Source organism: Rhamphochromis longiceps, linkage group LG10 (genome assembly GCF_057381845.1).
Source record: "Rhamphochromis longiceps isolate RC_006_pf linkage group LG10, R_longiceps_female_GT1.1, whole genome shotgun sequence".
Taxonomy (NCBI): domain Eukaryota; kingdom Metazoa; phylum Chordata; class Actinopteri; order Cichliformes; family Cichlidae; genus Rhamphochromis; species Rhamphochromis longiceps.
In genome coordinates, this window is record NC_140566.1 from 26,175,148 (window position 1) to 26,196,251 (window position 21,104).

At 40.7% G+C, this 21,104-nt stretch overlaps 1 protein-coding gene across 3 annotated transcripts in view; it reads left to right on the top strand.

Annotated features, from left to right (window-relative positions):
- jade2 (jade family PHD finger 2) overlaps positions 1-21,104 on the top strand; it is a 226,894-nt gene that overhangs the window by 168,686 nt on the left and 37,104 nt on the right. For 2 of the 3 annotated variants that reach the window (XM_085421112.1, XM_085421113.1), the window contains exon 11: positions 19,181-19,298. In XM_085421112.1, coding sequence (XP_085277238.1) covers positions 19,181-19,298 — 118 coding nt within the window. Of the gene's footprint in view, positions 1-19,180; positions 19,305-21,104 lie in introns of all 3 variants that reach the window. The other variant, XM_085421111.1, reaches the window with a different exon arrangement.

The following is a 21,104-nucleotide window of genomic DNA, read 5'->3' on the forward strand; positions in this document are numbered from 1 at the left end:
ATCACCAAACAAAATGGAAGTGTATTTGGGAGGATAGTAAAGTGAACAGCTGTGGAAGGGACGAGCTAACAGTAAACGGCTAATAGCAAACGTATAGCTTCAGGATTATATGAATCATGTTTGTTACAGCACCGATGAACCTTCAGCCTCTTTTAAGCGTGTCTCAGTGAAGTCCTTTGCATGTTTTGGTTTCTGTAACTTTCAATTTCTTTAGAATTTGTGCATTTTTTCCTATTTCTGTTGCGTTCAACTTGCGTTGTGTCTTTTGTAGCGTTTTTCTATTTGCTGCCCCTCATACATCTTTCAGGAAAAGGAAAAGGGCATTTTTGATTGAATTAACAAAGAAAAGGAAGAAAAAAACAGTGTAAATGTAGTTGATTTATATGAAGGACTTGCTGATGCTTTACTCCGTAAAACTATCTATTATATCTTTTCGTATTCCATCCATTTTTGTCCACTTATCCAGTTCAGGGTTGCGGTAGGGCCGTGGCATATCACAGCAGTCAATGGATGAGACCATGGACGGGTCACCAGTTTATCAAAGGGCTAGTATTTTTGTCCAAGTCCACCTTTTTTTTTTCTATTAAATTTGGTTTAATTTAAATATTTAACGTTTAATTAATGCCAGTGTATTTGCGTACTGTAGTATTTGTGATTATGGTTTTAATCACACAGCTCTAGTATTAGATTCAAAAATAGTTAACACAGAACCATGTGTGGTTATGGCAATTTCAAACAAACATCAACTCCAGCACTTAGTAATTGTGAACAAAGTGCTGCTGGCTGGAAATGAAAGACTGTATTTAAGATGCGCACAACAGGGGATTCCTTAAGGAACTGTGGCAAGGACTAAAATTTCCGAAAGCTCACACCAGCCTCTTCTTTAATCCTGTCAGGGCTTATGCATGCTGCATGCAAGACAGCCAATCCATGGTGTCTGGATACATTGTCAAGTGAGATTTTGGAGACAATTTAATCCCTCCCCAAATCCTGTTTTGTTTGCTGACATGAAACAGTTTGTCCAATAAAACCTCAATCCAATGGAGACGAGGGGCTTTAGAGTAATAAGGTTTTCATAACCGGGATTTGATCTTTAAATATTTGCTATTAGACACGGTGTGGTGTGTACACACTTTCCTCTAGTTTTAATTAAACTCTGTGTGTGAAGGCCTGTTTGTTGCTCTCTCTCGCTCTCTCTACCTCGCTCTTTTCTTCCCTCGTTTTCTCTTTTTTCCTCTCTTTATCTCTGCACGGACAGTGCATGAGGACTCTGCAGAAACGGGGGGTGGGGGTTGGGGGGTGTTAGATAAAAGACACGAGGAAGGTAAAAGAGTTCTTGGGGAGAGAGAGAAACTGACAGAGGGGGCTGGGGAAAAGGAGGAAAAAGAGAAAAGGAGTGCAAGAGGAGACGGGAGAGCAATGGATGCAGATTTGAGAAAGACGCAAGAAGAGGAGGCAGAAAAGGGAGAGGATTAGCGCACATGGAAAAAGAAAAGGGGAGTGTGTGATTGTAGAGGAATGAAAGGAGAGAGAGGAGCAGAGCGTTTGTGTCACAAGGTTTATTTAGAGTTTATTGTTTTGGCAGCGCTCCAGACTCCCTCCCTATATTCCTCCAGCAGTCTGTGTGGGTAAATACAATATGTGTGCACTTTGTGATGCATACCTGTAAGTGTTTGAGGACGAGTGTGAAACTGTGAAAAGTGACAGAAAGTTTTCACACCTGCGGAAAGCAAATAGTTTAAGGCTCATGCACGCGTTTAGATGCATGTTGGGAACACACACACACACACACACATAGAGCCAAAAAGCCGAATATCTGAACTCTGATTGGAGAATGATGTTGCTATGGATCCCAGATGGGTGTGGCTTCAGTGTCAGTGAGTGATATGCAGGAGCTAATAAATCATGTAGTTTGTGTGTAAGTGTTTGGGGGCGATAGACTTGGGGGGTGTGCTTGATTATAGTGTGTGTGTATCTGACGGCTGTGTGCACTGCACATCAGGGAGGGCTTCACAAAGCTTCAGTCTGCTGAATCCAGCCTCCACTGTCTGTCTGCTTGTCTGACCCACTTTCTCCTCTTTCCTTCCTTCTTTTCATCCTTTGTTCCCTTTATTGTGCTCCTTCCTTCCCTCCTCTGTCCATGCTTTATGCTATCCCTTCTGTTCCTGCTACCCTCATCCCTTTTTTTAAATGCCCTCAATTCTTTTTTCCATCATCCCTCTATTTGTCTTTGAATAGAGGTTTCTCTTTAATGACTGGATGAACAAGTTCCTGCACATCATTCATTTTCCTTTATTTTCTTATTAAATTTTTTTCTGCCTGTGTTCTTTATCACCCTTCTTGCACACCCTCTCTGTTCTTGGTTTGTTCTTCTTTTGTTGCCCGTCAGCCTTTATGAATGTCTACCTGTCCTTTGCCTTCAAGACTCTCATGTGCTATTCAGCAGCTATCCATCTTCTGCTTTTAAAATTTTACCAACCTAAGTACCAGATTTATTCTCTCGTTTAGCTTCAGGTCTCAGGAAAAAGAAATGGTGCCACTGGAGCTGAGGATCTTGGTTAGGAGGTCCACAAAATCTTTTGGTGTCCATCCTGTCTTTGCTGGATTTCTTTTTATTTCTTAAGGACGGGACTTTAAGATAATGTGCACAGTTTGTTAGCCCCTCCACAAATTCTTTTAGATCGCACCATGCCAACATATACTTTGACTTTTTTGTAGATTTAACTAAAGAAATGGGAACAAATTATGTGCTTGTCTAACAGGCTGCTGGTAACAAAGTGCTTAAAGATGAAATTTAAAATTGGTTCTTTATTGTTTTTTTATGCTTCAATGATTCATAGGTCAGCCTTAAGTAGCACAAACAAAAGCATTCCTTTGAAAATGGTCAGGTATAAGGACTGCAAACTGAGAGAAAAAGCAGTCAATGTCCAAAGAGAAACTTTTAAAGACCTTCAGAAAGCTTGGAGAACTATTACCAAAGACATTACAAAGGAGTCTGCCTTCTTAGAACCAAAATATAAAGAAATAAGTGGTGGCTCAAGCCTTCTGCACAACCCTGTACTATTCTACTTGTAGTAAAGTGCAGCTGTTGGTTCAAAAGAGAATCTGTCCAAGTCCACTCCCAAACTGACATGCTGTTTCTGCACAGATGCCAAACAAAACCTCAGAGGAAGCACCCATTTCTGAATCAGGACGGGATATACAAAAAGAGAAGAAGCTACAGATGTTTTTTCTTACTCAGGTTAAATGCACTGGTGCATAAGAAGTTATTAGTTTAATATTTCCAGCAGCACGAATCACGTAAACAGAGGCATAAGTTTGCAATAACGGCATTTCCTTTGGGACGATGCAGAGCAAAAACACAAACACTGTCGACGTTCAGCAGCATGAAAAAAGTAGCAGAAGAACTGGAGATGGAAATTTAATATCGCGCTCGCATTCAGGCTTATATTGCTACTCTTATCTTGTGGGCGCCCACTCGCCTCACATGTTCATGATCTATTTTAGGTCGTGACCAGTAGTTAAAGAGTCAAGATAATGCTCACTGGCTAGAGTGCCCCTGCTGTGAAGATTGTGATTACTCCGTGTTCTGATAGTTTCAGTGGGTGGCATTAAGCCCCTAACTGTTTTAGGACCCTCTAAATGGCACCACAGAGGGAAGGTACCAATCACACTGAGCTACTTTATTCTCCAGGTAGCTGATATTATCTGAAGGTCTTTAATGATTTGCAAGGATATTTGTGTTCCTGCTGCCAAGATCTGCCTTTATGGCAGCGATTCAGTCCACAGTGTTTAATGCAGTCTGTAGTCAGGCAAAGCAAGTCAAAGCAAGTCCAGGTTTATTATTTTTGTAGCACAATTTAAACACAGCGATGTTCCATATGGCATGAGATATTACCGAAAGCATAAGCTGGGGGAAAAATATAATAAATACATTTTAGAGACCAAATGCTAGAAAAGTCTTTAGCCCTGTTTGATCCAGATGCATTTTTAAAGCTAAACTCTGCACTCCTGAGTTCTGGGTTAACTTTCAGAATAGCCCTGGAGGATCTGAGTCTATCTATTTAGCCCGAAATCGCTGTTTGCTTTATAAACAGTAATAATATTTTAATATTATGTGAAAAGCCAAGGCTGAAGAGGTGGAATAATGCACTGTACTGCTGGGCTGTGCTGTCAGTGAGCTGTAGCTGTTTGAAGGTGGTCTGATTTAATCCAGTCTCGTTAGATATAATGCTCCAGTGTTTGTTCTATTATAAAGGAAAGCTTCAACAATTTGCATGAAAGCAGTAAGGAACGCAACCCTGCATTAAATCACACATCAGGTTAGGTTTGACATTCTGCTTCCTGCTGAAGCAAAACAATATTCCTGATTAATAATTAGTTCTTCACCACAAGTCTATATATGAAGTGTGGAATCAGTGCATGACTACAATCTTCTGTGGATCTGTTGTGCTTGTTCAGATGCTCACAATTCGAATAATTTACCCAGCGTGCTTCGACGTGTGATTGATGGTCGAGATATTACCGCGAGCTAAACTTTGTCTTCGTGTCTGAGGCAGCAGAGGTAGAGTTAGTATAGTTTGCATCTCTCAGGCAGGTTTTTATTTTCACTCATAAATTTGTAATGTTTCGAGAGATGAGAATGTAAGATGTGGGAGTTACTCAGCCTTCCCTCTAGGATCATGAAAAGGATTCATGGCATAGTGCTCAGGTGTTTTGCTCTGACTGTGCAGCTCACTGGTGTGTAATATTCCTGAGTGAGGACTGCACGAGGAAGAACATTTAACGGTGCACTTTTTTCAAGATCCGAGTTAGTGAAGTCACTTTGTTATTGCTATTTCCTTCAGACTTTTTCTTGCATAACTTTTTTGTAGATAAAACAGTCAGATTTAATTTTGCTTAGGGATTTTTTGGCGTGACGTGCAGCACAGTGCTGTTTTCTTTGGCTACAAGTGGAAATAAAAGCACCAAAATGTTTGGTATCAGTTATTAGATTATTGTAAGAATGTATGTTATTCGCCAGATCTGTCTGTTTCAAAAGCTTTAAAATTACTATTTCCCTGTAGGAAGCAGATTCTACAATCTATTAATCAGTCCACCTTCCGGCCAGTTGGCCAGTGAAAGTCAAATGTTCTCTCTCTCATTTTTGTTCTGCTTCTGTATCTACTCAGGAAGCATTAGGCTTACTGTAACACACACGTTACAACAACTGTGATTAGTCTGTTAGTTACAGTATAGCACAAGGATAATTCCTTCATTAAAAGAAGAAAAAAAAGAGTTTTAGCAGCAGTATAAACCATGATTCAGCGTCTCGCATCTTTAGCAGCAATCACTTTTTGTGGGACTTTTTTGTTTACAACATTGCTTTGGTTCAGTGAAGTTTGTGGGTTTTTTGTGCACAGCTCTCTTAAGGTCCCGCCACAGGATTTCAGTCGTGTTGAGGTCTGGACTTGAGCTGGGCCATTGCAACACCTTTTTCTTTTTCAGCCACTTGGTTGTAGATTTGCTGCTGTGCTTGAAGTCAATTGTCCTGTTGTGTAACCCAGTTTCGGCCAGACTTCAGCTGTCAGACAGATGTCCTCGCGTTTGACTCTAGAAGGCTGCAAAATGTATGCAAATCTCCTCTCCACCACTGCGCCTGACAGTTTTTATGAGTTGTTTGTGCTGATATGCTGTGCTTGGTTTATTATGGCCACTTTATGTTGTTTGTCCATAGGACTTTGTGTCAGAAGTCTTGTAGTATTTTCAGACGCGACTTTGCAAACCTAAGCCATGTTCTCTTTAGAGAGCAGAGGCGTTCTGGTGGGGACCTGTCCAAACAGCATCTACTTGTCCACTCATTTTCTAATTGTGCTGTCTTGAGTGTTAACATTTAACATGCTAACTGAGGTCTGTAGAGATGAAGATGTAACTCTATGAACATTGCTCCACTCCTGAGAAGACTATGGTATTGTTTTATCACACAGCTTAACAAACTGCTCAAACATTTGCTTTAATAGAGCGTGCTCACACAATTATAGCATCCTGTACAGCATTAGTATACACCGTCTTTTCTCTTGCCTTGAGCAACAGTAGCTGTCATTCAATATTTATCAGCTCCAAGTCCAACATGATCAGCTCAGTTTGACTCACGATGGCACGGCAATGCTGACACAACAGCACACACACGTACAAGTGCAAACGACAGCATCGTCCAGTGCTCCACAGGCTCTACAGGGATTCAGAGAAGGACTTAATCTAGCTTTAGGGCTCTATTTGAGAGCCTCTCTGGTTTCAGAAACAAGTCTGTGAGAGACATGAGTCAAACACAGTGGTGAAGTCGAAGGCTTGAGCTGAAACTGGGTAAGCTTGGTAAATCCAAGGGGAACTGCAGTTTCAGGTGATAATTATGTTCCAAGATTCATCACTAAAGTGACCCCTGCCTGGATTTTCACATTAACAGAGACCTGCCAGTCACCAAGTCAGCGTTTTTGCTGGTTGTTGCACAAGTGCATGCAGCTTGCTTTAAGCCAGTGATTTGATCTGTTTTTAAATAATCGTCTTCATCATTAAGTGTTCAAATAGATATGAACAGGAACTCTGTCCAATGTAAATCACCTCACACACACACACACACGCACACACACACAATCCCAGCACTCTATCCTACACACTTGAGCAACATGTGACAAATTGATTACGTGTTTACACTTGCGATCACAGCAGAGCTCCGTCTGAAACAAGCCGTCTACATTTAAATACACGCTCCACTTTAATCATTCCAGTTGGGATTGTCTTGTTAGTAATTAACCCAGGCTCTACATATTGGGGTTGGGGTGATATTGGGCCAATTAAAGATCAATAATCCTGATCTTTAGCTGGCTGCTTCCTCACAGTGGTGTCTGTGTATTTCAGGGTGAGTGAGCAGTCGATGGCGCTCATTAGTAAGCAGCACAGGTTTTTAGTCAATATGGTGAGAGCCGAGAGGGTCAAATCAATATGGATCTGAGCTGGAAGTTAGTTGGAGAAGTAAAGAAAGAAAGTGTTATCTTCTTTGTTTCTTGGCTCATTTCTGCTTTTCTTCTAAGACTTTTTTGTTTCACTCAAATTTTGTTTTATCAGTTGTTGGCTGAGCTGTGAAACTCGAAAAAAACAAAACAAGCTTTGTTGTTATCCTTGGATCAGTTCTTTACTTTTTTTGTCTTTTTGATTGTACTGGATTCCCGCCTCCCTGTCTGTCTTTGTAAGTATCTAGTCACAGTAATTTGCCACATGTGCGTCACATATTACTTAAGTCGTTACCATGAAATCCATTTTTAGTCACAGACCCTTAGAGACGCGCACACACGCACGCATCCCCACATACAGACGGATGTTCCTGTTTTCACACACACGCACATTCATTCAATCTCTGGTCCCCCCCCTGGGTTTTTATCTCTATCTCAGAGATCACTTTGGGAATTAGTTCAGACTTAAATAGGTCCTGCCTTTTTCCCGGGGGCAGCACACACATGGATACACACTGTCTTCCTCAGACCTAAACACAGCAGCTGACTGAGGGAAACGGAGGCACTCATTTCCTGTTTGTTTTTTTTCTTCCACCCACCTTGATATTCTGTATCAGACAACCTGATTTGAAATGTCAAAACTAAAAAGCCCTAAATATCGTAGTTTTAATTGGTGGTTGAGGTGTACAGGTTGGAGGAGGAGATCATTACCGATGCTGCTGGAACTGTTTCCTAATAAAACATTTTCAGGTTTTGTTTTCGTTAGTGTAAACTTAGCATTGCATATAGTTAAGAGAAGGCAGACACATTAATAAACTTTACTTTTTAAAACCTGTTTTATACATATTTCATTATAGATCAATGGACAAAACTTTGACATTTTTATAAAATAATGTTTTAAAATACAGAAAACTGTTCAAAATATATTTTGTTTGTATTTGAGCCCCAGCAAAAAAAAGTAATCTGTTACTTAAGTATTGAACAGTTATTAAAAACTGTGCCAATGCCTCCTGCAGGTAGGCTGCAACTTAACATTTTATACCAAATAGATAAATACATAATAGTAATTAAGTTTTGATAATTAAGTGCTGCCCTTCATTTATTTTATCTGGAACATCTTGTATCTCGTCCCTGTCGTGGAATGTACTGCTCTACGTCCACAGCATCGCCGTCCACGTGCAAATCCAAATCCAAAAAACAACATGTCAAGAGCATGCCAGAGCAACGGGGTAGAGATAACTGTCTAAACTATATACTGTAACTGTAAACTGCATAACAATGTTGGCCAACCACAAACCTAAAAACAATAAGACGGTTGCACAAAAAGGGAGATAAAGGTTTGCACTTTTGATGTTACAAGACAAAATTTCCAGTTTTTTCAAAATTTTCACTTTGGAGGGAGTTTTAAACGAGCTCCCTTTTCTGTAAACAAAATTCCAAAGTCTTATTTACCAAAATACAGAGAAGTATCACGGCCTTGGAAACTGCAGCTTTCCCCGGCTACTCGTAAAGGACATGAACTAAAGCTTGTTTTGGCTGCTTTTTTATTCACAAGAGGTCGCCACAGCAGATGGATCTGTATGGTTGATGTCGCACAGATGACACAACCCTCACAGGGATTTGTGTCTCCTCCTGTTCTCGAACTACTGATCTTTCGCGTTAGGTGAATGTGTCAACCACTGTACTCCCGAATCACTACTTGCAGGACCATGAGTACAAATTGAAAAATAGATAATGAAGTTGGGTTTTTTGTATTTGTACTGTATGCTTTTGTGTTTCACTAAGTATTTAATAGTAGAAATGGTGAACTTTAGGTTGCTTAAACTTACACCATTGACCAGAAATGTCTGTGAAGGATCTCAGTCCATTGACCAAAGTATCACAGACATGACAATACAAACTTGACAACCTGAAATACATGAGACTAACCAGAAGACGTAAGTGAAACATAACTAGATTAAACTCGAGGCAACTAAATAATGACCCTAGAACTTAACATTATTTTCAAAATACAGCAAAAGAGATCAAAAACCAAATGAAAGCGCTGGGTCACAGAGTGCGGCCACTAAACTTGCAAACAGGCAGGCAGCCTCACCAAAACTTGGCAAAACCTAGCAGATCGCCAAAATCAACAGGCTGCTGGTAAGAGAGGGGGCTAATGTTTTTTAATATAGGATGTATGGATATACATTAGTGTGAATCCCAAAGCACAAGCACACTTAGCCTTAAGTAAGACCGATTTCACATGCTCTGGCACCGTACGGTCAGTCTAAATGCACATTAGCCCGTTCCCAACTCTTAGCTGATGCTCTCGCTTTGCCTGTAAATCTAATCGGGGGTCGATTCTCGTATCGTGTAGATTCCTTGTACATCTGGCTTTCATAAGAGCCGGTGCATAGCTGCTCTTGTGTAATGTTTGTTATGCTTGTTATCGGAACGTTGTTGACGCCCACACTTCCATTCTAAATAAGAGCGTAGGCGTGCATTATTCTAAAGAGTCCTTGTAGGTGTGGTGTTGTCTTTGTTTGTTGACTTTGATAAGTAGTATACAGCGTCGATGGACACCGTCGTGTCAGCGTAATCCGGCTTTACTGTAAAACAGTCATTTTACGTGTGTGTAGCTTTGCCTTCTATATTTTGTAGATGGCAAATTATATTTTTAACCCATTCATTTTGAAGTGCAAGCATGCATTTTACATTTACATTACATTTTACAGCATATTTATTTATTTTTTGTTAAGAGATTCAATCTCAACGAGCACAAAATAAATAAATATTTAGAAGTATTGTTTGCCGATCGCAGTTGTGCTTTGAGTTTTGAGAAGGCTACAGAAGATTTCCATATTTCAAACTGTTCTGCAGCGTTTTCTCAACCCGTGGAAGTGTGTTTAAAAATGGGCAGTATTTGGATGAGCGAGCATGGCGCTCTCCTGCCAGATGACTCATGATGAATTTAATAGTTGATAACAGACCGTCTGTGTGTTTGAGGAGGGAACATAAACAGGCAGCAAGTGATACAGTGGGGCAAAAAAGTATTTAGTCAGCCACCGATTGTGCAAGTTCCCCCACTTAAAATGATGACAGAGGTCAGTAATTTGCACCAGAGGTACACTTCAACTGTGAGAGACAGAATGTGAAAAAAAAAATCCATGAATTCACATGGTAGGATTTGTAAAGAATTTATTCGTAAATTAGGGTGGAAAATAAATATTTGGTCACCTCAAACAAGGAAAATCTCTGGCTCTCACAGACCTGTAACGTCTTCTGTAAGAAGCTTTTCTGTCCCCCACTCGTTACCTGTATGAATGGCACCTGTTTGAACTCATCATCTGTATAAAAGACACCTGTCCACAGCCTCAAACAGTCAGACTCCAAACTCCGCCATGGCCAAGACCAAAGAGCTTTCGAAGGACACCAGGAAAAGTATTGTAGACCTGCACCAGACTGGGAAGAGTGAATCTACAATAGGCAAGCAGCTTGGTGTGAAAAAATCAACTGTGGGAGCAATCATCAGAAAATGGAAGACATACAAGACCACTGATAATCTCCCTCGATCTGGGGCTCCACGCAAGATCTCATCCCGTGGGGTCAAAATGATCATGAGAACGGTGAGCAAAGATCCCAGAACCACACGGGGGGACCTGGTGAATGACCTGCAGAGAGCTGGGACCAAAGTAACAAAGGTCACCATCAGTAACACACTACAACGGCAGGGAATCAAATCCCGCAGTGCCAGACGTGTTCGCTGCTGAAGCCAGTGCATGTCCAGGCCCGTCTGAAGTTTGCCAGAGAGCACATGGATGATACAGCAGAGGATTGGGAGAATGTCATGTGGTCAGATGAAGCCAAAGTAGAACTTTTTGGTATAAACTCAACTCGTCGTGTTTGGAGGAAGAAGAATACGGAGTTGCATGCCAAGAACACCATACCTACTGTGAAGCATGGGGGTGGAAACATCATGCTATGGGGCTGTTTTTCTGCCAAGGGGACAGGACGACTGATCCGTGTTAAGGACAGAATGAATGGGGCCATGTATCGTGAGATTTTGAGCCAAAACCTCCTTCCATCAGTGAGAACTTTGAAGACGAAACGAGGCTGGGTCTTCCAACATGACAATGATCCAAAACACACCGCCTGGGCAACAAAGGAGTGGCTCCGTAAGAAGCGTTTGAAAGTCCTGGAGTGGCCTAGCCAGTCTCCAGACCTCAACCCCATAGAAAATCTGTGGCGGGAGTTGAAAGTCCGTGTTGCTCGGCGACAGCCCCAAAACATCACTGCTCTCGAGAAGATCTGCATGGAGGAATGGGGCAAAATACCAGCTACTGTGTGTGCAAACCTGGTAAAGACCTATAGTAAACGTTTGACCTCTGTTATTGCCAACAAAGGTTATGTTACAAAGTATTGAGTTGTATTTTTGTTATTGACCAAATACTTATTTTCCACCCTGATTTACGAATAAATTCTTTACAAATCCTACCATGTGGATTCATGGATTTTTTTTTCACATTCTGTCTCTCACAGTTGAAGTGTACCTCTGGTGCAAATTACTGACCTCTGTCATCATTTTAGGTGGGGGAACTTGCACAATCGGTGGCTGACTAAATACTTTTTTGCCCCACTGTATATGTGCATATAGTTTGTGTACAATCATTTGTGTGGGTGTGCATTTGTTGTCAGGACAGTAGCGGTGTGGCGAGTGCAGGAAAAGGTGATGATACACACAGAGGGGGGGGGACAGGGCCTTGCAGTGTGAAGGTTAAAGAGCGAGGGAGTGATATGGAGAGGCGGTGGCTTTGCTCAGCAGAGTTAATACACTTGTAATGCTGATTATCTCCAGCCTGTCGTGTCATGGATGGATGACAAAGGAGGGAGGTAGCTTTAGCTGTCGAGGGATTAAGGGACGGAGGATGGATGAACCAGCACGAGGAGTTGTAGATGGATGCTTTCAGCCGAAAGGTCCATTTTGTCTGTCATTTATCGAACGTTATTGTAAATCAAGTGTTAGGCGTTGCATTGATAAGCAAATGTACCACTTTTATTTTATTATTCATATCGCGGCCCGTGTACCTGCCAGAAAGCTAATTGTCTGTCAAGTTTAATTTTCAGTGGACAAATTAACGAACGACCGGTCTCCAAAAATGTGTCATATTGACTCTGTCATGACAAATGGTGATGAATCAGAACGTCTCTCCTGACTGGGGAAGAAAAAAGGCTTTTAAAACCGCCCAAAAGAGGACGTGAGTGATTTTTAAAAAAATTCTTTTCCTGGATATCATTGTGGAAATTGTCTTTGTAGTCATTTCCCGATGTGTCGGGTAGATAAACACGTTCACAAGCCATCTGCATTTTCAAATGAAACCCTCGCGGCATTTAAAAGGTCATGTTGTTTTATTGCTTCACACTGGCGAGATTATCCAAAGACAAACAGTCGTCCCTGATAACTGATGTTTTTATAAACTGCAACAGCCGCACGTCTCTCTTTATCAGGAGAGGAAAAACAGTGAAATCATCAGCTTCTCAATCCTGACAAGAGAGCTGTTCTGCTTTCCTTTCATTGTCTCCGTCTCATGCGACTGAGGTTTTCAAGTGTCCTTGTCCAGCGGTTAGCTAGTCCAAAGACAAATTTCATAACCGTTTGTGCTGACAAACAAAATTAACTCTACACGTCTTGTCAGATTTGTGTCTGTGGATCAACACGTCTGAATGAGACGGACACATTTGTACTTAAGGAGGAGGAAAAACTGACTTGAGGTTGAGGGCAGTATTTAAAAAAGGGGCAGGGAGAGTTGGTAAAGGGCAGGAGGTTCCAGCAGGCAGTGGAGTAAGGGAAGCAAGAACATTTCCTAAGATACTAAAAAAAACATGGTAAAATAAAAAGAATATAAAAAGTAATTACAAAATACAAAACTATAATAACTCAGCTCCTAGCGTGCTGGACAGACCTTAGTGAAATAAATGAATTTAGTCCTGGATGTGACTGTTTGCCAGCCTCCTTCACTTCTCAGTAGATTTCATTTCTCATCAGTCTGTGCAACAGAGCCGACCAATAACAAGGAAACTTATAGCTCTCTTTCTGCGCTTCACACATAACAATAACCTGGAGTTGTGATGGATTGTGTGATCTTCTGGTTATTATTGAAAACGCTTCCGTTTGGTTCAGTATGACTTTGCTTAAACAAGAAAGCTGAAAAACTGCTCAGTGCTTTGGACGGGTAGCTTTAATATAAAGGTTTGAAGAAGAGGGCTAGAGGAAATCGCTAACACGCGGAGGTAAAGCAAAGCACAAAACAAGCAAGCAAACAAACACCAAGATGCAGCTTATTTGTTATTTTACTCCAAAATCCCCTCATCTGTCAATGCTCTCCCCTTTCCTTACCCACCCCGCCTCCCCACCCCTCATCCTGCTCTCCACTCCCCTGTCATGTTTGCAGGCAGAGGTGGTTGTTTTTGAAAACAGACACACAGTGTCCTAATCAAAGCCAGGCTCTGCACATTGTGTCCCAGTTGAGCAGCTATTTTTATCCGCACTGCTCTAACACAGGGATGGAATGGGTCAGATAGGCCAGGCTGACGAATCCGTCAAGACCAACGGAGACTGTAAACAGTCAGCCGGCAGGACTGCCAGCGCACACGAACACACACCTACACACAGCTGCCCCCGTTTAAGTAAACAAGTAAACTGATAATGGCAATCAAAGATCGTTCTCTGTCCTGCATCTTTGTCTTGTGCTGACCCACGTGAGTGCAGGTAGCTCCAGTCCAGGATGTGGATTCGTGTTCCTACCAGTACAAAACGTTGCTGCGTGTGGTTACATGTTGGCTGTATTGGTAGTGCTGCCTCTTAAATACCTGCATTTGTGACTTTCTTTCTCTCATGAACAAACACACACGCGCACGCACACATAGGATGCTGACACACACACATAAATGTACTTAGAGACCCATGATTACTGATGCACCGTTGTGAGAGAAAGCCAATTGGCAGAGATCCAGTTTCTGGCTTGTTAGTTTGAGACTCAAGTAGTCTGGCTTGGACCCAATTAGTTTTTCTCCCTTTCTATGCACACATGACAATTGTGCTGTATACCGCAACAAAACTGGAAACCAACACAACACTGGTACATTTTATATAACATAAGGGATGTCGGCGCCTATAATAGTTCTTACTGGAGATTCCTGCTGTCAGAGCAACAGGGAATAGCATCTATAAGCGCATTAAACGGCTCTAAACAGTATGCACGGCACATGGTGTTTGGTTTACAGAGCAGCAGCCGTGTTACGTGGTAAATGCATGCAACCACAATGTATATGGTTCAAATACATTTATTATGGCCTAACTTATTGTTTCCTGTTACTCTCTGTTCTGAAATCGTGGTTTAAATTACCATCATTGCTGTGGTTTACAAACTATGGGGCGCTTATAACGAGGGAAAAACTATAACTTGAATTTAAATTGAATAGATGTGATTTTTCTTTGATATTCAGTCAGCTGATCTTTGATTACTTAAAATTCAACTTGGATCCTCAGAAGAAGGGGCTCTTGTGGAAAATCATGATTTAAACTATGAGCTGCTGATAATAACCGGCTGTTGTGGTTTGTTTGTTTTATAGTGTAAAAATAGAATTAGCTGAAAACAAATTGCTGCAGCAAAACCAATTGGGACGTTATTAATATTAGATTATCTGAGGGATAAAGTGTAAGTATAACCAGGGCTGCACACAAGCAGGTGTGCATGCGCTGTCAAAATAAAAGACGCACCAGATAAGAAGTTACAACGCGCGTTTGCGTGCATAAGATTTTCTGGAGGAGGACAGACATTTGTTTAGAACTTTTAAAGATGTTGAAGAAGCAAGCTCCTTTAAGCAATTACTTTGGTGTTCCTCCACCTCCAAAGAAATCTCAGAACCGCAAAAAAAGCGTGTATTCTCTGAAAAGTGGTTGCAGGAGGTGAGCTGGCTTCAAACAAATGATGAACGCACAGAGATGTGGTGCAGAATATGCTGTGAAAATCCCACTCTACAGGACAAAAACAGTGCCTTTTATATGTACGCAAACGCGCGTTGCAACTTCTTATCTGGTGCGTGTCTTTTATTTTGACAGCGAATGCGCACCTGCGGACCACTTAGGTTATACTCAGGGGTGCACATATCTTTCTAATGTCAAACCCGGGAGTGGGTCTCATGTGCAGAGTTAAGAAGTACTGCAACGAGTCATGAGAAAAACTAAGGACATCCCATCACTCAGTAGCTTGTAAAACCACCTCTTTAAGTAATTGTTTTATGACCTTATTAGTCTCTCCTGTGGCTGAAAAATAAGCCCAAATCATCACCCCTCCACCATTGTGCTTGACAGCTGGTATGAGGTGTTTGTGCTGATATGCTGTGTTTAGTTTTATCCAAACGTGGTGCTGTGCATTATGGCCAGACATCTGTGCTTTGGTCTTGTCTATCCCAAGGAATTGTTCCACAATTTCATTGTACATGCATAATGTCAATAAAATGCTATATTCTATTCAGAGTCTTACAGTTTTCCAGATGCAACTCTGCGAACGTAACCCATGATGCCATGTTCTTCTTAGACAGAAGAGGCTTTCTCCTGGATAATTGGAAGCTGTCTTGAATTTTTTCCGCTTGCAAATAAGCATTCTCATTGCAGGATAAACCTCCTCCAAGGAGGCAGCTCACTCTCTGGGCAGTGTTTACTTTTCAGAGTGCAGGATTGTATTTTGTATATATTCATTTTGTTTCCTCAAATTGTGGTTGTGTTGTATTTAAACAGCTTTAACCTGGTACTCGAATGTACATTTAAAGTCAATAAAATCATCATATATAATTCCCTATATAGTTATATGTTGTCAGTACCAACAATGGCAGTAACTCTAGCATAATAGCATTATTATCACTTTGGCCTTGAAGGAGAGGTCATAGGTCAGATGTGATATTTTAAATCTTTATATAGTTTTTTCTGTATGTTGACAATATGTAGCACATAGTTTCTAAGTTTTTTTTTAAATCAGTTTTCATCCAATAAATCATTAAGTTGACCTTAAAGACCTCTGTGGAAATGAGTCGAATTTGAATGGATTGTGAACATGACCCCACTCCACACCCCTGCAAAGTTTGATCAGAATTCCAAACTTTTCGAGTTATCGTGTTTACAGACATAATAATGACACAGACACGCTCACAAATGCTAACAAAACCATAACCTCCATGGCAGAGGTAATGATGGACTGTGAATTGTTTGAAAATGACCTTGTAACCCTTCCCTGGAGAGCAACAATGGCTGCTCTAATCACTGCTGACGTTTTTCCTCCTTGGCATTGTGTTAACCCACACAGGCTTTACTTTTCAGTCGTGCTAGTTTTGGTACTAATGTGCATCAAGATAAGAATGAAGATCAATAGAAAATGAATTTAAGAAAAGATAAGCCAACTTAAAATTTAAACACTTGTTTCTGTTTTATGTTTGGCGGATTTTTAAATCAAAAGCCTCAGAAGGAAAAGTAAGAACACGGGTCCAGTGATCTATAATGAGATGTAAAGTACTTTGTAGCTGGATAACTCGGTTCATAACTAGAAATTTGCCTTTGCTCTCTCACTGAAATGACTGTGGAGCAAATGTTTGTTCAGATGCGCTGGACATTTTCTCTTCTCATCATCTTACTCCTTTTCCCCTTTGAAACATACTGCTGGAGCATACACAGGCTCTGTCATCATTTTATCTGCAGATAGATTTATTGGTTAGCATTTAATAACTAAAGCTTTTTATGTATGTCTATATCTTTGAATCATATTTATGTACCTGTCTTTCTCAATGTATCCATCTCTTTCTGCCCGTTAGTCTAATTCTCAGCTATTTCATTTGCTTTCTTCTTCATCTTTTTTTTTAATGTCTTGCCAATACGAAACAGTAACACATGCATTTACAACCACAGATTTTCTTTGAACATCCATATGCGCATGACATAAACATGCATGCTCGCACATCCATCTTCCAGCTCAGCGCAGACACTAATGCGGTCATATACCGCTTGCAGGGCCATATGATAGTAATTTGGCAGAATGAAGGAGCACGAGGGCTCAGCTGGAGTTTGGGTTCGAGTGGAAGAAGATCGAGTTTGTTGGCAGGAAACAGGATGCCGCCTTTTGACTCTGTGACCGTGTCAGAAGCGGAGGGATGCACTATAAACCTCTGATATTATGACATGTATCATTTAAACCTCATGATTCTTTTGAAATGTGAATCTCTTTAGTTTCACGAAACACTAACAGACAGTTATTGATACTCACAGAGCAACTTTAATGTTTGCTGGAGGCCATTTTCGGTCCATCTGATGGCTGTAATTCTAATGTGTACATTTGACTTTCCTCTAGTTTGGTGGTTTTGTCTGCATTGTGTTGCGTTTGCTGGCTTTAATTTTTGCTTCTCGAAGTGTTGCTTGACCAAACAGCACAGGTAGAATCACAATAACATTCATCTGACGCATGTTTGCTTTGCTTTGTCTCATATTCACAACTACTGTAACTAACATAGCAGTTCTTTTGACGTGGTCTCGACCCAGTTGTGTCAAAATCAGTTCAGAGTTTACTTTGGGTAATGTAGAGAAGCAAACACTGGTGAGTTTGGAAATGGAGATCTTATAACTTAGCTGTATATCATCGCTTTTGCAGAGTCTCAGTGGTCTGTGATCACTCTGATTAGTTAACATTTGTTGCTTGTAAGAATAACGCAATATTGGAAAAAGAGAAGGGTCTGTATAAATGATGAAAGTAGCTTATGCTTGTTTTATATATATATAAGTGGCAATGTTCTAATAGCAAGCATAAACATAAAGTATACAAAGGTTATATAATACCAGCTACCTGTATGAACCAACTGTTGCACAAAAGCCAGATGAGAGCACTGCTAACATGGTTACATTGACACATAAAACAAGAGCCTGAAATCATTAACTAATACTTAATACACTCTTTTTATAACCTCTAGTCTCTCACTTACTCCGGTGTGTTTCTTATTAGGATTAGCCCGGCTTCCATAGCTCGCCTACAGCTGGTGCAAAAAGCACCAATCGATTTTTAACTAGCACAAGCAAGCGAGGGCACATTACTTCAATTCTGACTTCCCTTTACTGGCTTGCAGTTTGTTTGCAAATCCATTTAACTTTTTTTTTTTTTTTTGCTTGTTTGTTTGTTTTGTTTTTATGGTTTTATGTATTGCAAATAGGAACAATTTGCGGCTGCAGCTCCAAAACAGTGGAAAGTTTTGCCATTGCACATGAGACAAGCTCCTTCATCTTTAAATCTTTTTTAAAAACGCTCTTTTATTTCCTGACTTTCGATTTAGTGTCATTTGTTGACTATGAATTTTATGTTCCTCTTTTATGTGCATTCATTATTACCTTCTACAGCTTGTATGCGTCCCTAGAACTTTTACTCTCTGGGCTGTTTTTGTCTTATAGGTTTGGTTTTGTTGTTTGGTCAGACCTGTTTTTCTTTAAATGCTTTATAAAGAAAGTGATATAATAATGGAAATGGGGGGCTAGCGCCTGTACCAGCTGTCGTGGGGTATTTCAAGCAATAATTTGAAACATCTCACAGGTTTTCTGGTCTGATGCGTCCTAGTTAGTGGCTCATTCTTCCTTCATTTTGTGGTTTAATGGTGGGCCCCAAACCATTAAAAAGAAGAAGAAATTTGTATTTTTGACAAAAATAAAAAATTCACCTTAGCTATTTGACTTTTTTAATAACCTAATGACTGTTCAGATATTCAAAATCATGCCTATGTCTAGGATGTCGACATGCTTGGGCTGTCATGTGTTCTGCAGGTGCTGTTGTCATATGAATACACTTATAGCTTATTAGTGCTTAATAGCATGCCATTATTATAAAGTGTTGCCTATTTTAAATTTCATTGGCATTTCCTTGTACTGTTCACAAGTCAGTTCACTATTAAACAATTTACTTAACACAAATATTATATAAAATAATGTGCAAATAATAATTAATTTGTAGCACCAATCATGCAGGTCTGCTGCCATTAGCCAGGTTGTGCTCGAGCACTCGTACTTCCTTGTCATCCAAGTCATCTTGTTTTTGGTTTTTTTGGCTGATCTTTTCACTGCATCATGATAAATTATGTTGCCCGTGCACAAGCCTCTAGTTATAGCTACTGCTCCTCTTCCTGTGTTTCAGGTGCGCAACCTGTGCTACATGGTGACACGGAGGGAGAAAATGAAACACACCCTCTGTGACCTCCAGGAGAAGATCTTCCACCTTCAGATACAACTGCTGGAAGAGGACATGGCTGGAGGTAAGGGTGAGACAAAATGTGAGCATGCGTCTCCACTCATCTAATTGCAGCCATCTAAACTTACCAATATAAAAAGCCTGTTACCTTTCACCCACTCGAGCTCTGCAGCCAATGCCGCCAACACGTACTCTATCCTTCCACCACCCCCCCTTTCCCCCCCAAAAAAGTACAATTTGGAAAGCTCAAGTGTATAACAGTTACATCCAAGCCCTTGCTGCCTGAGTGTGGTGGGTGGATAGTTTTGGAAATGGCCTGTCATCATTTTTGCACAGTAGGCCACACTTGACACCTGCACAGCAAAGAACACTGGAATAATAGTTCAGCCAGATATTGTGACACCGAACATCCACATAAATGGAGCTCGATTTTCTATCCACTCTACACAGATGACTGACCTTGGTGCATTTTGTGCAGATGCTTTGTGATGGAGAGCAGGAAGGATGAAGAAGGCTGCTTGAGTTGTTCCTGCTGTGGTGGTCAGATAACTGCTCACAGTGAGATTTACTGTCCTAGTGAAACATCCAGGTTAAATGGAGTCTATTTCTTTATATATTTGTATTCTCCTCACAGTTCCCCACTTGCTATCTTCATCTAGAATTGTGGGTTTTTGTCTCTGTGGGTTGTGGAAATATTAGAATTTCACCTGGAAATGAGTCCTTGCTAGAAGCATCGCAGATTATTATACGCTGATTGATCCTTAGTGTAACTATTCCAGACTAGAGATGGACCGATCCGATATTACGTATCGGTATCGGTCCGATACTGACCTAAATTACTGGATCGGATATCGGAGAAAAATAAAAAATGTAATCCGATCCATTAAATATCACGAAAGCACCTCACAAAACTTGCAACACGCCGTAACTCACCTCAGAACGTTAGCACGTCGAGCAGTATGCATCACGTGATAGAGCGGCTGTGGCATGCGGGACCTGTCGGTGGTCTGGATAGCATGTGGAGCTTCGCTAGCAACCCGGCAAAGTTATCCCGAGAGAAGTAAAGCAAGCGTGTAAGTCCATCTCTGAATGTTTGTAAAGCATTCCTGCGTTAAGCTTAACAAGCGACTGCCTCTTCTTGCTGCTACTTCAATCATGAAACTGCTTAACGATCAGCTGATCGGCTTTTCTGTCGCGAGTCCGTCTCTCTTGTTTGCTTTTGGCCCACTTTGCACCAGAAAGAGGAAACCAGCGGCTGAACAACAGCAGAACGTTTAAGCTTGATCAGCTATTGTTAGAATGTATTTAATATTACTTTCTACTCCAGGATCTTTTTCTACATAGCTGACGGCTGGTAACTGTGCAGGGGCGGATCTAGCAAAGTTTAGCCAGGGGGGCCGATAGGGCATTAACAGGGAAAAGGGGGCACAAAGACATACTTTTCTTTCTTATTCTCATTTAAAATGTCTAGCTTTTAATAAATAATTATCTGACACCCAAAGTTTTAATTTGATGCAAAATGAATAGAAGTCCATTACTGTATATAGTAACTATTAAGTCTAATATATATATATATATATACCCTAGTAAGCTATAGTACTTTTTCCTTTGTGAAGGTACCATCTGTGCAGTCTGCAATTTTGTTGAAGAAAGATGTTGAATCTATTTAATATTTCTTGAAAAATAATTGATTTCTGTGCATTTTTTTTTCCACACTGCATCAAATTAAGGTTGATTACGTCGATTAAGCATCATGAGGTGGAGCGTGAGGGGTGGTTCCCTATTTTTTATTTATTTATTTTTATTGTTGCTGGGAGTTGGAACCCTATTAGTTAGGTTGCTTAATATTTACGCTAAGTACTCTTTAAAA